Raw genomic sequence first — 19,038 nt, forward strand, 5'->3', positions numbered from 1 at the left:
CTGAAATAATTTCATACATTATCATCAGCCTGTCCGACGTCAATGCTCTATATCCATAAAGAACAAATGTCTGTCACATTAACTCGATTAAACTGGGACTTGAGGGTCTGTTTTGCTATAATTGTGTGTGATTATCATTAACGCAGTTGGAAAATAATAACCTGAGTCTGCTGTTTCCTCACCTGCGATCTTGGTGGCGATACGGGTGGTCACAGGTGGGCCGAAGCCTTTGTTTGTGCTGGCTTTCAGAGTAAAGAAGTATGTGGTCCCAGGATACAACCCAACGAAGAGATGATGGGTCTCGTTTTGGAGTTTGAAGACCCGGCCTCGCTGTGTTGTCAAATCTGCGCTGGGATCCAGAGAGCTAAGAGCCTTATAGGCGATCTAACAACAGAGAAGAGAAGAAACCGTCAGATTTTTTAAGCAGATTGTATTATTAAATGTAATATTATTTAGAAACTGCTGTAAGACCACTGATTTTGTATACTAGAATAAGTTTTTTATTAGATGGTTTACTTGATTCCAGCTTTAAAAGATTATAATATTTGCTAGATTCATGTTTATTAGTCCAGTCAACACTAGCTATTTTGCACGTTGACTGGATTTTAAAAGGAACTCTACAAATTAAAAGTAAATTTTTGCAGATTTGTTATAATATATTTTCTTTAATATATTGTATCGTATCGTATCATATTGTATTGTATTATATTATTTTATATTATATTACATTATTATAAATTTGTCTATACAGTCACTTCCAAACAATCTGAGTGCATATCGAGGTCATATTATATTATATTATATTATATTATATTATATTATATTATATTATATTATATTATATTATATTATATTATATTATATTATATTATATTATACGACACAGTGGCGAAGTATGTAGTGCTGTTGCCTCACAGCAAGAAGGTCGCTGGTTCGAGCCTCGGCTGGGTCAGTTGGTGTTTCTGTGTGGAATTTGTATGCTCTCCCTGTGTTGACGTGGATTACCTTTCTGTGCTCCGGTTTCCCCCACAGTCCAAAGACATGTGGTACAGGTGAACTGGGTCGGCTAAATTGTCTAGGAAACCCACACGAACGCAGGGAGAACATGCAAACTCCACACAGAAACGCCAACTGACCCGAACCCGGCTCGAACCAGCGACTTTCTTGCTGTGAGGCGACAGCACTACCTACTGCACCACCCCTGCTATATTATACACTATTATATTATATTATATTATATTATATTATATTATATTATATTATATTATATTATATTATATTATGTTACATTATATTATATTATATTATATTATATTATATTGGGGAAGTTAATATTATATTATATATAGTGATAGTATATTATGTTACATTATATTATATTATATTATATTATATTGTTACATTATATTATGTTACATTATATTATATTATATTATATTAAATTATATTATACTATATTATATTATATTGTTACATTATATTATATTATATTAAATTATATTATATTATATTATATTAATATTATATTGTTACATTATATTAATATTCATATTATAATTAATATTATATTAAATATTATTATATTAATGTTACATTATCTATATTATATTACTATTATATTATATTATATTATATTATATGAAATTATATTATATTATATTATATTATATTATATTAATATTATATATACTATATTATATGTGGTACATGTATATTAATAATTATAATTAATATTATATTATATTATATTATATTAAATTAATATTTTATTATATTATATTATATTATATTATATTATATTATATTATATTATATTATATTATGTTATTTTATATTATATTATTACCTGATAATGTTTTTAAGCTATTATTATTTAATTTTTTTTAGATGATTTACTTGATTCCAGCTTTAAAAATATTACAATATTGGCTTAATTCATTGTAATTAAAAAAGTAACACATTTAAAATAATTAGACACAAGCTTTTGATTATTAATCATTAAGTCAAAACCACACACCTAATCTTTAGGTTTTGTTGAATGCTCATGCAGCTAATTAATATATTTAATGCATGCATTGGCCAAAAGCTGTCAGATTGTTTTAAAAATGTGAAAAAAACAGACACATACTTTAAAGTATTATTACTATTACTTTGCTAAATATCATTCTGATCATTCAGGTATTGAGAATTGTTATATATTTAAATGTATAGCCTTATTTTTCTTATCAACATCAAACATTGAACATTTATCTTGATGCATTTCATTTACTTTGGCTTTTCTGCGTTCGGATGTTCTCTCCAAATATATAATTTCAGAGACTAAAGAAATGCAACCCAAAAATTATTTTATGAACACAATGAATAACAAGCACATTCAGCAGTCTGCATTGTAAATACAACCCGCTTATTAAAACACTTTTACAAGGCTTGAGGATCTGCTTTGAACATCTAAATTTTGCCAAACAATACCCAACAAAGGATTAACAGTCACCAAAACAATTACTAAACTAAATTACAGATAACTGTGTTCATGCTAAGATGCACATACGTCAAATCTCAGAGGAGAATGATGGAAATTGATGGCCACAGTGTATGTGGGTAATCAAAACATTTTAGCCCTGACGTTTCACACTTCATAACTCCATTCCACAATTCAAATCAAATAAATTGACAGCTGGGTGCCTGGCAGGCCTGCTGCCTAAAAGCTTTTCATGCATAGTGGAGTGATTCAGATGCCCTCTAAACACACACACACAAACACACACACAGCCGTGACTCTCCACTGACCACAGGCAACAAAACAGTCATGAGAAGCAAATCTGCACATTCAAACCAAATATCACTCCAGAAGATCCACACACAAACTTGAGACAGACAGAGACAGACTGATTGACAATGACACTTTTTAGACATAAAAATCACACTAGAAGGTTCTGGAATTACAGTGATTGTGAGCTTAAATTGAATTAACTATATCAGATATTTGATCACATGATCTATTAGGGGTTAAAAGCATTGATACTTTTGTTTTATACAGTATTGGGTTTACTGACCCAATAAAACAGTAACGTATGGATGCTGGACAACGGAGATGAGGATAAGAGAATGGTCAGAGAGGCAACGTCAAACGGGTACAAACAGTATTTTAGGGGTAATCCAGAAGTGTAGTCAAAGTCACAGGCGAATGTTCAGTACAGGCGGTAAAGTATCAATATCAATGATAAAACAAGGCAGGGATCAAACCATGGAAAGACTAGACAAAGAAATACTTCGTGCTGTTACAGAAAACAGGACTAGTGTGTGTGAAAAGAAAATGAGAGTTGTCTTTATAGTCTCGGAGGAAACCCACACGAACACAGGGAGAACATGCAAACTCCACACAGAAAGGCCAACTGAGCCAGCCGAGGCTCGAACCAGCGATATTATTTTATATTATATTATATTATATTATATTATATATCATAAATTATATTATATTTTATATTATTATTATTATTATTATTATATTTTATTATATATTATATTATATTATATTATATTATATTATATTATATTATATTATATTATATTATATTATATTATATTATACTGGTTGAAAAACAATTTTTTAAGAAAAGAAGAAGAAAATCTCAAAACCTTGAATCCACTTTAAAAATAGACGCTGATTAAAATGGACAATATGAGGATGAGTAAATAAGATAATTGTGATTTTTGGGTGAACTGTCCCTTTAAGACACTACTGTCATACACACTCTCATACTGACTCATGCACACACACTTGGGCATCTCTTACGGCAGTGTGAATGTGTGAACTTGCATCCTTTTAAAATAATATGGCTAAGAGAAATATCCACATACACTCATCAGCTACTTTATTGGGTACACCTGCCCAACTGCTCGTTAACACAAATTTTTAATCAGCTAATCACATAGCAGCAACTCAATGCATTTAGGCATGTAGACATGGTCAAGACGATCTGCTGCAGTTAAAACCGAGCATCATAATGGGGAAGAAAGGTGATTTAAGTGACTTTGAACATGGCACGGTTGTTGGTGCTAGATGGGCTGGTCTGAGAATTTCAGAAACTGCTGATCCACTGGGATTTTCTTGCACAATCATCTCTAGGTTTTGCAGAGAATGGTCAGAAAAAGAGAAAATATCCAGTGAGCGGCAGTTCTGTGAACGCATATGCATGGTTGATGCCAGAGGTCAGAGGAGAATGGCCAGACTGGTTCCAGCTGATAGAAAGGCAACAGTAACTCAAATAACCACTCGTTACAACCGGGGTATGCAGAAGAGCATCTCTTAACCCACAACACGTCCAACCTTGAGGCAGATGGGCTACAGCAGCAAAAGACCACACCGGGTGCCACTCCTGTCAGCTAAGAACAGGAAACTGAGGCTACAATTCACACAGGCTCACCAAAATTGGACAATAGAAGATTGGAAAAACGTTGCCTGGTCTGATGAGTCTCGATTTCTGCTGTGACTTTCGGATGGTAGGGTCAGAATTTGGCGTCAACAACATGAAAGCATGGATCCATCCTGCCTTGTATCAACGGTTCAGGCTGCTGGTGGTGGTGTAAGGGTGTGGGGGATATTTTCTTGGCACACTTTGGGTCTATTAGTACCAATTGAGCAACGTATCAATGCCACAGCCTACCTGAGTATTGTTGCTGACCATGTCCATCCCTTTATGACCACAGTGTACCCATCTTCTGATGGCTACTTCCAGCAGGATAACGTGCCATGTCATAAAGTGTGAATCATCTCAGACTGGTTTCTTGAACATGACAATGAGTTCACTGTACTTAAATGGCCTCCACAGTCACAAGATCTCAATCCAATAAAGCACCTTTGGGATGTGGTGGAACGGGAGATTCGCATCATGGATGTGCGTAATGCTATCATGTGAATATGGAGCAAAATCTCTGAGGAATATTTCCAGTACCTTGTTGAATCTATGCCATGATGAATTAAGGCAGTTCTGAAGGTAAAAGAGGGTCCAATCCAGTACTAGTAAGATGTACCTAGTAAAGTAGCCAGTGAGTGTATTTTCTGGATACAATATCAGATTTTTTTTAGCTTTAAAAACAGATACAGCCTATATATCCACACTTCTTGTTTTATTTCAAGTCAAAAGATTGTTTATACGGGAACATTTTATGCTTTCCCAGCAGCATGGTCTTGATTTAATATGCTATCATGTTTATGATTTCGTGTTGGGTCAGTAAATCAGGCAGCGGTACGGTGGAGGAGCCTGATGTAATAAACTAACAAGAACAACTTTACATGCTATGGATTATAAATCAGCCTTAATAGAGAATTACAGCTTGAATTTCATTTTTTTACAGCTGCCAATTTACTGTACATGCTGACTAATGCTACTTCAGCCCTTTTAAATGTCCATTTTAAAACATCCTATTCTTTATTTTACTCCAGTTTTTTAGCTTTACAAACGTACCATTTTCACAGTTAAGCCTTTTTATTTTTAAAATCACAGGTTTCCGTCCGAATGAAAAGCCATTGGAGATTGATGGCAGGCTTTTTATTAAAGGGGCTTTTAAAATATCATCTATTGCCTTTAGCGTAGCTCCTCTGTAAATTTGTGCCCTTGTTCGGTGTTAATATACTCAGCCAACAGCGGCTCGTATTGAACAGATCTCATAAAACACAGGTTCTTTACAGCCCAATGAAAGCACAAGCGTGAGGCGGCTGAAGGGTATTGTTGGTGTAATATACAGACAGCTGGATAATTCGGCTGTAAGCTGCACTCAAGATCTTATAATACAGGTCTGGGGTTGAGTCTACAACACTGTAACCCTACTAGTCATTTTTATTCACATATGAATTACATTTAAACCGTGTTTTGAAGACATGTCACACTTCAAATATGTTTAGTCAAGCTAGAAGAGTAAATGTTCAATTGCACCGAAAGAAAATGTTAATAATGTCTCACTCTGAAATTTAGAGAATTACATATATTTTTTATTTACAAGTAAGGCAGAAAATGACGATAAAAAAATCTGAATTGGATTTACAGTTGAAGTCAGAATTATTAAACCCCCTGAATTATTAGCCCCCCCCTGATTTTTTTCTTCCCTAATTTCTGTTTAATGGAGAGCAGATTTTTTTCACCACATTTCTAAACATAATAGTTTTAATAACTCATTTCTAATAACTGATTACTTTTATCTTTGTCATGATGACAGTAAATAATATTTGACTAGATATTTTAAGACACTTCTTTATAGCGTAAAGTGGCATTAAAAAGGCTTAAATAAAGGCTTAACTAGGTTAATTAGGTTAACTAGGCAGGTTAGGGTAATTAGGCAAGTTATTGTATAATGATGGTTTGTTCTGAAGAAAAAATACAGCTTAAAGGGGCTAATAATTTTGACCTTAAAATAGTTTTTAAAAAATTAAAAACTGCTTTTATTCTAGTCGAAATAAAACAAATAAGACTTTCTCCAGAGGAAAAAATATTATAGGAAATACAGTGAAAATTTCTTTGCTCTGTTAAACATTATTTGGGAAATATTTAAAAAAGAAAAAAAAATTCAAAGGGGGGCTAATAATTCTGATTTCAACTGTATATATATTAAATTATAATTTAAATAATTGTTTTTTAGAGTAACCATTCCAAGCAGTATTTATCTACAAATAGTGATGTAAATAAAGATTAATAGTGTTATTATTTCCACTGCAGAATGTCAATGTCATGCATGTTTATACTTAAACATAACATGTAATAACAATTTCTGAGTGAAAATGGTTTCTGCATTGATTTCGGCAAATCAAAATATTTCAATAAATGTTTCACAAATACAAAATGCACTACCTGACAAAAGTCTTATCCAAGTTTCAGTAACAATAAATAATAAGTTGACTTCTAGTTGATCATTTGGTTTCAGAAGTGGCTTATATGAAAGGCAAAGGCCTCTAGATTACACTTATTTTACCATAATAAAATATGATCATGCCTTGATTTTTAATTATTTCATTTGGACAGTAAGGTCTGACTTTGCTTGTCACCTAACAGAAATACTGTGCAGTATAGAATATGAAGTCATGGTGCAGTGGAAAAAGAATTAATATTGTGTATGACTCCCATGAGCTTGGAGGACTGCATCCATACATCTCTGCAATGACTCAAATCACTTATGAATAAAGTCATCTGTAATGGCAAAGAAAGCGTTCTTGCAGGACTCGCAGAGTTCATCAAGATTCTTTGGATTCATCTTCAATGCCTCCTCCATCTTACCACAGACATGCTCAATAATGTTCATTTCTGGTGACTGGGCTGGCCAATCCTGGAGCACCTTGACCTTCTTTGCTTTCAGGAACTTTGATGTGGAGGCTGAAGTATGAGAAGGAGCGCTATCCTGCTGAAGAGTTTGGCCTCTCCTGTGGTTTGTAATGTAATGGGCAGCACAAATGTCTTGATACCTTAGGCTGTTGATGTTACCATCCACTCTGCAGATCTCTCACATGCCCCCATACTGAATGTAACCCCAAATCATGATTTTTCCTTCACCAAACTTGCATCTTGGGTCCATGCAGGTTCCAATAGGTCTTCTGCAGTATTTGTTATGATTAGCATGCAGTTCAACGGAGAATTCATCTGAAAAATCGACCTTCTGCCACTTTTGCAAATGATCAACTAGAAGTCAAGTTATTATGAGTTGCTCTTAAAACTGGGATTGATGACAAGAATTTCGTCAGCTAGTGTATATCCATAATTTTTATTATGTAAATTTAGAGTTTTTTTAATTTACTATACATCACTATAAAATGACTTTCTGGATTAAAAAAATGCTGACTTGTTTTGTTTGTAAATAAATATTTGTATAACACTTTGTAATTACCATTAATAACCAACAGTTAATGCATAAAATAACATTAACTAACAATGGGAAATACATTTCTTATAGTAATTATTCATATAGCAGACAGATAAACAGAATGCAGACTTTAAGACATGTGTCATGTAAAAAAAAAAAAAAAAAAAAAAAAAAATCAAGCTTTTTTTTATTTGTAGTGGAGAGAAAAAAAACACCCACACAAAAACAAAAGAGCTCAAAGGCCAGCATGAAGATCAATAGACCTCCAGTTACTCTGTCATCACTAAAATGTCCTGATGGAGAAAACACACTGGATGATCAATCATTCCTGCAGAAGACTGAAAGTATGAAATGAAGAGGCGAGGATGAGGGGGTCTCTCTCTCTCTCTCTCTCTCTCTCTCTCTCTCTCTCTCTCTCTCTCTCTCTCTCTCTCTCTCTCTCAGTGTTGGCCATAGGGCATGTGATGCCACGCGACAGCCTGCTAGAAGTGGCCTAATGCACTACTGAACGCACTGCAGCTCTCCGTTAAAAGAGCCGCTTGAGTTTAATTGACCACAGCTGATTTGAAAAGGGTTCATTTCCCAGTTCAGTTTGCCAGCCGAGATGGAAATGCAAAGAAACAGCCCTGTTTGTGGGAGATATTGGATTTTTTGCAACTTTGCTTCAGAAATAAGAAAGTTCTGAAGGATTTCTTGAAGTATTGTGATTTCTATCCGAGCAAAATGAAAAATCTTTTTTTTTAAGTTCCCAGGTTCTGCAGGTTGCAATGTCCTACATTTTGCTTGCCAATCTTAAACCAATTGGAATGGTTTTGTTTTTGGTTCAATTTGGAATTTCCCCAACCAACGCAGAGCCCGGGAGAGTGAGTGCTCCGACTTGCCATCCTCACCCCCCCTCCGCCCCCCAGTCTGCAAAATGGCTTCTTGAATGAGGAAAAAAAGATATGCTGTATATATAGTATAAATATATAAGTTAGGGTTAAAATAAAATAAAAGAACAAATAAGTTAACAAATAGTTACCAATATCAAACCTTATACTTGCACCATAATAAATTGTATGATCAATAAGTCAGCATGTTATTGTTACTTTAAAATGAATTATTGTTTCAATTGAACTTTTTAAGTTATACGACATTCAGCTTGGTGCTCAAAGTCAGTTTAATGCAATGCAAGTATGTATTTATGCTCATTTGTGCCCTATGGCATTAGCAAAATGCCTCAAGAATTCTGAGTAGCTGCCTATGTAAACTGATTAAAACAAACACTTCTGTTTCCAATTTAACTTTGCCACAGAATGCAGTAAGTCGGCAGACAGACCTTTCACTACACCACAGAGCAGGGATGAAGTCTCCTGTGACATACACTATCATATAATATTCCTTTTATCAAGACAGTCGAGTAACAAAAACGTCATCCTAGAAAAAGCAAAGAAACCTGCAACCACACTTAAATCTGTCACTTCTATAAAGTTTAAAGCAATTAAACATCGAAAATTCACTACACACTCAAAATTTCAACCCCTTCAGAAAAAAACCAAACTAAATCCAAGGTAGCTTATACATTACAAGCAGAATTGGGAAATGCACTGCAACTATAAACACAAGCTGAATTGGTTAGTAATTTCTCAGCAGGAGTCTCCTTCAAGCCAGCCTTCTCCTGAGATTTACATTTGGTAAACAGACACACTCATAACACAGAATATTTCGTATTTTCTAAGTCTGAGAATGAGTTATGAGGGTTTTGGAATGCCAGAAAAAAATGAGGGTTTACATAATTTAGTGTAGAAAATAATATCTCATAATATCTATAAAACAAATGGAAAACACATGAAATACTGACAGAACACACATGGAACACACACAAAACATTGATGGAACATAAATGGAACACACATAAAACATTGATGGAACACAAATGGGACACACATGAACACAAAGAGAACACAGATGAAACACAAATGGAAAACAGATGGATCACACATAAAACACAGATGAATCACAAATGGAACATACATGGAACACAAATGAAACAAAGATTAAACAAAGATGAAGCACATCGAACACAGATGGAACACATATGTAACACAAACAGAACGCAGATTAATCACAAATGGAACACACATGGAACACAAATGAATCACAGATGGAACACACATAAAACACACATGGAACACAAATGAAACACAGATGGAACACACATAACACAGATGAATGACAAATGGAACACACATGGAACACAAATGAAACACAGATGGAACACACATAAAACAGATGAATGACAAATGGAACACACATTGAACACAAATGAAACATAGATGGAACACACATAACACAGATGAATGACAAATTAGACACACATGGAACACAAATGAAACATAGATGGAACACACATAACACAGATGAATGACAAATTAGACACACATGGAACACAAATGAAACACAGATGGAACACATAAAAAACACACATGGAACACAAATGAAACACAGATGGAACACACATAACAGATGAATGACAAATTAGACACACATGGAACACAAATGAAACATAGATGGAACACACATAAAACACACATGGAACACAAATGAATCACAGATGGAACACACATAAAACACACATGAAACACAGATGGAACACACATAACACAGATGAATGACAAATGGAACACACATGGAACACAAATGAAACATAGATGGAACACACATAACACAGATGAATGAAAAATTAGACACACATGGAACACAAATGAAACATAGATGGAACACACATAACACAGATGAATGACAAATTAGACACACATGGAACACAAATGAAACAGATGGAACACACATAACACAGATGAATGACAAATTAGACACACATGGAACACAAATGAAACACAGATGGAACACATAAAAAACACACATGGAACACAAATGAAACACAGATGGAACACACATAACACAGATGAATGACAAATTAGACACACATGGAACACAAATGAAACATAGATGGAACACAAATAAAACAGATGAATGACAAATGGAACACACATGGAATACAAATGAAACACAGATGGAACACACATAAAACAGATGAATGACAAATGGAACACACATGGAACACAAATGAAACACAGATGGAACACACATAACACAGATGAATGACAAATGGAACACACATGGAACACAAATGAAACACAGATGGAACACACATAACACAGATGAATGAAAAATTAGACACACATGGAACACAAATGAAACACAGATGGAACACACATAAAACACAGATAAATGACAAATAGAACACACATGGAACACACAAAACACAAATGGAACATAGACTAAACACACATAAAACACAAATAGAATGCATAGAATACACAAAACACAAATGGAACACACATGGAACACACATAAAACACAATTGGAATACACATGGAACACACATAAAACACAAATGGAACGCACATGGAACACACATAAAACACAAATGGAATACACATGGAACACACATAAAACACAAATGGAATACACATGGAACACACATAAAACACAAATGGAACACACATGGAACACACAAAACACAAACGGGACACATATAGAACACATATGGAACAAAGATGGAACACAAATGAAACAAATCGAACACAAACAGAACACACATGAAACACAAATGCAACAAACATGGAACACAAATGCAACACACATGGACCACACATGGAACTTGAGGATTTGGAACAAACACAATCACTTGTTTTAAGATAAAATTGCACCAAAACCACATGTTCCATGTGTGTTAAGCTCAGTCAGGGAAGAGAAAATAGAAAACATCTAAACACTTCGAGATATATATTTCTCTCCCCCTAAAAAACATTGCTTTACAAATACACCTCAGAAAAAAAGAGTATAGAATATGCTCATGGATATGTTGTTTACTTGCTACTAAAACTATGAATATCTTTCAAAAATGCCATAAATCTCACAAACTTTGTCAAATCCAGTGACTAGCTCATTGCATCAACCCAGCACCTTGTCAGCACAACTTCTTTCCTGTCGGCGAGCAATCAAAAAAAATGTCTGCTGTTTGGGAAAAAATAAAGAGTACTCGAACCTCACCGTCTCATGATACATGACAAACGGTGAATAAAAACCGCACTCTCGACATTAACCCAGATTTAGACCTTCCTCCAGCTGTCTCTAGACCTGACGTACAAAACCGCAAGCCCATTAACCGGGTTTAGCTGCTCTAGAGAGACAGGGGTTACTGGTTCTCTTAACTGGAGTGCTTGCATCTCAATCGTTTATTGATGAAATGAAAACAACAGCATGAAAAGAGGAGGGATAAGATGTGCACAGGTTTTCCTCCGTCCCGTAAGGGCAGAACAGGCTGTTTATCTTCCTTAGAGGTGAAAACCATCCACTCTACTTTAGCACACAGAACGACAGCTCCTTGCTTTAACTTATTTACAGAGAGAGAGAAAAAAGAGGTGTTTATTTCTTAAAAAGCACTATGGTCGTCCTATAATACATCAATCAAAAGTTTGTGGTTGGTAAGACTTTTAAATGTTTTTGATGGATGTCTTTTTGATGGATACTCACCAAGCATGCATTTATTTGATAAATGTATATGAATTTAAAATACGATATTATTACAGTTTATACTGGCTGTTATTTTTTCCAATATATTTTAATACATAATTTATTGCTGCCATAGAAAATGTAATTTTCAGTACAAATGTTCTGCTCAAGAAAAACATCCTGTTATTATCAATATTGAAAAGAATTGCGTTGCTTAACATTTTTTTGTGAAACTGGATACAGATTTTCAATATTATTTAATATTTATTAAGTATTTATTTAGTTATTAGAAATGAGTTGTAAAAAATATTGTGTTTAGAAATGTGTTGAAAAACATCTTCTCTGCGTTACACAGAAATTGGGGGGGAAAATAAACAGGGGGGCTAATGATTCAGGGGGGCTAATAATTCTGACTTCAACTGTATATATATATACAGTTTCTTACATATTATTATTATTATTCTATAATAAACATAATAAATATAATATAAAATAATATAATATTTAAAATTGTATTTTTCTTTATTTCTTTTTTATTCATTTATGTTAATGCATTTTCACTAAGTACAACCATTAATTTAGATGAAAAAAATGACTATTTTAATGACTTTCTAAATATTATAGTAATATATAGAATAATATCAATAATAAGTACCATCGTTTTATAATCAGATGCCATCAATTAACAATGTTACATGATACAAATGATAGCATACTCATTTTTTAGACATATTCCATGGTAAGCCCAAAGTACTTTTGACCCATCATGGTGTCAACGTCAAAAGCACTTTGGTCTTATTATAGAATATGTCAATCATGCAACATTGTAAATTAATGGCATCTGATGGTGAAACTATGATACTTACTGTGAAAAATAAAATCCAAAATATTCAAAAAACAATGATATTTAGATGACACTAAGAAAGAAAGCCATGCTATTGCTATTGTCTCTGCCAAAAGGTAATACCTGGTACTTCATACTGAACTTATGGTGTCAAACTATACTATAATAGTGAAAAACACAACATTCAAATGTCTACGAGTGCCCGCAGAGAACGTAAACATCTCGATCCACCACTACCCCAAAGATAAAACCATCTGATATGTTCTCTCTGTAAACAAAGTGGGTGGTTTGTTTCCATGCAACTCTTCAGAAACAGCAGACGAGACACAGCGGAGGGTGGAAGACATCACGTCATCGCAAACTCACAACATGTCACGCAAATTAAACAAAACAAAGATCAAGGACTAAACACCCGGCGTGTGCAGAAATGTTCCGCTATTTACTTGTCCTCATTTGCATGGAGATAAAGGGAAGAAGAAAAAAAATAAAGAAGCAGGAGGACAAAAGACACCTTTCCCTTTACACATCTCACTGTTGATTAATAAGGAGCTGTTGAGGATCTTCTCTGTCTTTCCCTGCGCCTTTCAAACACACACACACTCTCTTATTTTGTCAGCAAAGCAATTAATTTCTGAAAGGCTTTGATGGTTTGATAACAGGAGGCTGTTGTGAAGAAATGAAGGGAGAGAAAACAGACAGGGAGAGGGAGAGAGGGAGGGAAATTTGATCAAAAGTATGGATTTTGATGCAGGACACATCTCAGGTACTCAGAAACTGATCTGAAACCCTTGGCGCTGTGTGTGTTTGTATGTGTGTGTGTGTCACATTTAGTAAGCAGATGAGCTGCTCCTATAAGGATGGATCAATGGATCAGCCAGGACTATAGTATAGATGTCTGTTTAAGCTTGCTACAAAATAACTATAACAAGTTAAACTTTATTTTATGGTGACTGTGCTTAAAGTTGCCATGAAACGGTAGTTAAAATTGTGTGCTTTTCCTATATGGTGACGTACGTCCATTTAAAATAGTTAAAAAATGGAAAAACATGTAGGGCAGCGCATGACTTTGTCCTTTGGGAATTGATTGGACTATTGGAAGATGGGTGTTGCTAACAAAATGAAGGAAGATTGATGAATAGATGAAGGCAAAGCAAAAACAAGACATGCCCTAAAGGCACTCCATGTGACCAGAAGTGAAGACAAGACATTTCAAAAGCTCAGGGAAAGTTATGGTATTTAATAAAAGAATGAGGGCAGATTAATTTTTGCAAAAATAACAAAGCATAGCGCATGTCTTTGGACTGTGGTGGAAACCGGAGAATCTGGAGGAAACCCACGCCAACATGGGGAGAACATGAAAACTCCACACGGAAATGCCAACTGACCCATCCGGGACTTGAACCAGTGACCTTCATGCTGTGAGGCAACCACTAAGCCACCATCCCATCTGTGTTTGGTTTTATACACAATACAACAATTGACGCTGCCTTTAATTTTTAAGGTGAACTAACAAAAAAATTCAACTCACAACATACTAAACTAACTCAAAGTACTACAACCATCATTATCATGTCATATTTTAGTGCAGGATTTCAAAAGATTACATATGCAACATATTTTTCACCCAATGCAAAACAAAATAATGTTTAATGTCTTGATAGCAGCCTCCGTGAGTTCAAACTTTTCTAAATCGGTGGATCTTCCCACATCAAAAGCTAATCCTATTGTGACCCTTCGGCTGCATTCATCTCTTCACCTTCCGCTCCTGCCTTTCAGCTCTTTGTCCTACATCTAATTTGTCTGAATGGCTAAAAGCGAGAAGAGGAGGCACACGACTGCTCAGATCTCCCGGATAATTCTATTGGACGCTTCTAATTAAATCAATGAGGGCTATTATAGCAATTATCCGGCCAAATGGGAGCGCATTGTGTCCGCTCGATACATTTAGTAAATTCTGTCAATCTTCTTATCAGCAAGACGGCACATGCAGTAACCCCCAGTTTAATGATGTACCTGGATATGCATGGGGTTTCTCTTCCTCATCCAATCAAAGAGATAGCAAGGCTCTTTCGTGGCTCCAGTCCACGAAAAACACACACATTAAAGCAAAATCTGAAGGTAATTTGTTTTTGTCAAGCCATGACTTCATTTCCCTGCTTGTAATGTGGATGTTCTGTGTACTGACTAATAAATAATGAATTTGCTAGATATCAGGGCTGTCAGACTAATTTCGTGCAACATAAAAGTGCAAAAACTGTTCCAAAATGAATCCTGATTTCTAAACAACCTAAATTTAAATGAAACATCATTGCAATTTGCTGATATGCTGCTCTGTTATGATCAATTATTGTTTAAGTTCATTCATAATTAAGCTCTTTATTATCAATGATTTATTGTTGGCCTTTTTGCCTTTATTAGATAGGATAGATGTCCTTAAGCCAGGATTCGAACTCAGGACGCCCTGGCGTGCTACTGCACCATATGTCGGCACACTAACCACTAGGTTATTGCGCCGACTGCTTTATATTTTTGTGCTTAATACTTTTTAATGATACTCTGATGAAGACAAGGTTAAAATTGACAGCATTTTTTAAAAGTAAAATCTTTTGTCTATTTCTCTATTGTTACTTTCGATCATATTGCATCCCTAATAAATAAAAATGAACATTAAAAGTCTACATCAAACACGAACATTAAAACTACACCTTTTGAATTGTAGCGTACCATGGTTTCAACAAAAACATGAAGCAGCACAACTGCTTTTAACAATGACCATATTCAGAATAAATTTCTGAAGCATGACTTAATACTGATAACTGAAGTAATGATGAAATTAAAAGCCATACTTAATTATGTGTGATTTATGAGCTGTTTTCCTTACCTCCTTGAAGTTGGCACCCCATAAAAATAAATAATGCCCAAAACTATTTGTCTATGCTACGTTTGTGCTGTAAAAATGAATGTTCGTTGCGGTTTAGGGTTTGAGATGTTAAGCATTATTTTTTTGGTCCGTGTGACGTCAGTTTCCACCCCATGCTCAAATCACTCCAAATCAGCGCAGTTCGTTTGTGCTCGATTTGTGCTGGCTTGTGCAATTAAAACAAACACTGTATCTGTTTTCCCCATTTAGATATAACCAAAATCTTTTGGGAGCCGTGACATCACTTCTCCACCCCATTTCCTCTAAATCGCAAAATATTTTGGTTATATCTTAACAACGAAAATAGATCGTGTTTGTTTTAACGGCACAAACCAGCACAAATCGAGCACAAACAAATGACACCAATTTTGTACGATTTAGCGTAAATGGGGTGGAGAATGATGTCATGGCTCACGAAATATTTTGGTTATATCTAAACAACGAAAATAGATAGTGTTTCTTTTAATGGCACAAACCAGCAAAATCGAGCACAAACGAATGACACCAATTTTGTACGATTTAGAGGAAATGGGGTGGAGAGTGACGCCACGGCTCCTGAAATATTTTGGTTATATCTAAACGAGGAAAATAGATAGTGTTTGTTTTAACGGCACAAACCAGCACAAATCGAGCACAAACGAATGACACCAATTTTGTACGATTTAGAGGAAATGGGGTGGAGAGTGATGTCATGGCTCCTGAAATATTTTGGTTATATCTAAACGAGGAAAATAGATAGTGTTTGTTTTAACGGCACAAACCAGCACAAATCGAGCACAAACGAATGACACCAATTTTGTACGATTTAGAGGAAATGGGGTGGAGAGTGATGTCATGGCTCCCGAAATATTTTGGTTATATCTAAACAACGAAAATAGATAGTGTTTATTTTAACGGCACAAACGAATGACACCAATTTTGTACGATTTAGAGGAAATGGGGTGGAGAGTGATGTCACAGCTCCCGAAATATTTTGGTTACATCTAAACGAGGATAACAGATAGTGTTGGTTTTAACGGCACAAACCAGCACAAATAAAGCACAAACGACCTGTGCTGATTTGGAGTGATTTGATCAACAGGGGGTGGAAAGTGACATCACACAGTAAAAAAAAAGCTTAATATCTCAGACTCCAAGCCAACACAAACGTTTGTTTTTGTGGCACAAATCAGCACAAACATAGACCAAACAAATGGCATAGTATTAGGGATTACTTATTTTATGGGGTGCCAACTTCATGGAGGTGTTTTACCTATGGTAACCAAAACAATGACTTCAAAATGTCAAAATTTACTGGTATTGCTGTACTATTGATTTTCAGTCCCCACAATGAAAGAAATAGAAGTTACACACACACACACACACACACACACACACACACACACACACACACACACACGCACACACACACACACACACACACACACACACACACACACACACACACACACACACACACTACAAACACACAATTTAAATTCAGTATTTTCTCACCTCATAGAGAGTAATGACTCCATTCGTTTCATTCGGGGCCTTCCACTGCATGAAGATCTTCTCCTCATATGGTCCCGTCTGAATGGACTCCATAGGAATGGGGCCAGGAACTAATAAAAACACACATTCAAACACATTTAGCAACTCCAAAACACATCTACGAATAAAAACAATTAGTTAACATTCTCCAATCTACAATGCAAACACTGCACCACAACATCAACACCTTGATCTAAAACGTGACTACTTTAAAAACAGAAGTGACGTAGCCTGACAGAAATGGCTCGTGTTGCTGGGTAGAAGGCAAAGCAAGGCGATTGGGGATTGGCTGACTAAAGAAGTAAAACTATGTCAAACACACCTCAGCCGCAATCTTCCAAGTGTGAATTGTAACAGCTTTGCAACCCTTCGGTAGCGAGAGGTGTTAACAAGTGCTACGAGTACAAGTGTGCGCATATGCGTGTGTCTATTTGCATATTTTCGTGCGCACGTCCCCTCTGGCACGCTTTGCAAGTTTTCCAAATATACTCTTGCTAGAACATCATTAACACCCTAAAAACCTGTTTTCGAAGATGTCATCATCCATAGACGACTTCATCCTGCTCTCATATGCCATCATAGCATTTCAGGAGACGATATGACTTGACGATTTCAGAAATTAGGTATGCTAATGTGGTTATTTTGACAGATTTTGACAATTGTCTATGACTTAAGTTATACTTGAAGCTGGTGGTCTTTCATTTCTCGGGGGTTGGTTAGTGTCTTTGACTTGACTGTTAGCGATGACACACTAATGAGTCAGACCGTTCCTGACAGCGTGGCAAAAAGAGCTAATGACTTAGCTAAAGGGCCGTTTAGTCCAACTTAGCAGCCCCGGTGCCGTTGTTTGCTTTGCACTAAGTCGTGGTTAATTGGAAGGGCAGATTAAAGAGACGAGGGCAAACGAGAGAGGAACCTCAGGCACAAACACATTCACAGGCAGTCGTATTGAATGGTTAAGAAAAGGCTTAAAATGACAATCGCTCATGAAAGAATATCATTTACACAGAACTTGAACAGCTAACTCTGTTTTTGCACAACAAGCAATGAGGGAAATTCCATTGCTAATCTTATTTGTGTTGCCAAAAAAATGAACCAATAAAGAGATATAATCGGATTGTTTCTTAATAGTTGTTTTGGGTAACTAACTAAATGGTAGAATATCCTATATACATAGTCCTTGATAATTAGGCCCAATCCCAATTCTACCCCTTAACTCTTCCCCTTACCCCTACCCCTCGTTTTGCGCGCTCCCGCCAAGGGGTCGGGGTGTCCCAATTCTCTTTAGCTTGAAGGCATAGGGCTAAGGGGAAGGGGTAGATAGCCCTTCGAATGAAGA

At 35.4% G+C, this 19,038-nt stretch overlaps 1 protein-coding gene across 1 annotated transcript in view; it reads right to left on the minus strand.

Annotated features, from left to right (window-relative positions):
• The window catches only part of ptprt (protein tyrosine phosphatase receptor type T), a 535,469-nt gene that overhangs the window by 215,123 nt on the left and 301,308 nt on the right, over positions 1-19,038 (minus strand). Inside the window, exons 9-10 of the mRNA XM_056460746.1 lie at positions 17,661-17,770; positions 183-384 (exon numbers count right to left, since the gene is read on the minus strand). Of these exons, the coding sequence (XP_056316721.1) occupies positions 183-384; positions 17,661-17,770 (312 nt within the window). The remainder of the gene's footprint in view (positions 1-182; positions 385-17,660; positions 17,771-19,038) is intronic.

This window comes from Danio aesculapii, chromosome 6 (genome assembly GCF_903798145.1).
Source record: "Danio aesculapii chromosome 6, fDanAes4.1, whole genome shotgun sequence".
Classification (NCBI taxonomy): Eukaryota; Metazoa; Chordata; class Actinopteri; order Cypriniformes; family Danionidae; genus Danio; species Danio aesculapii.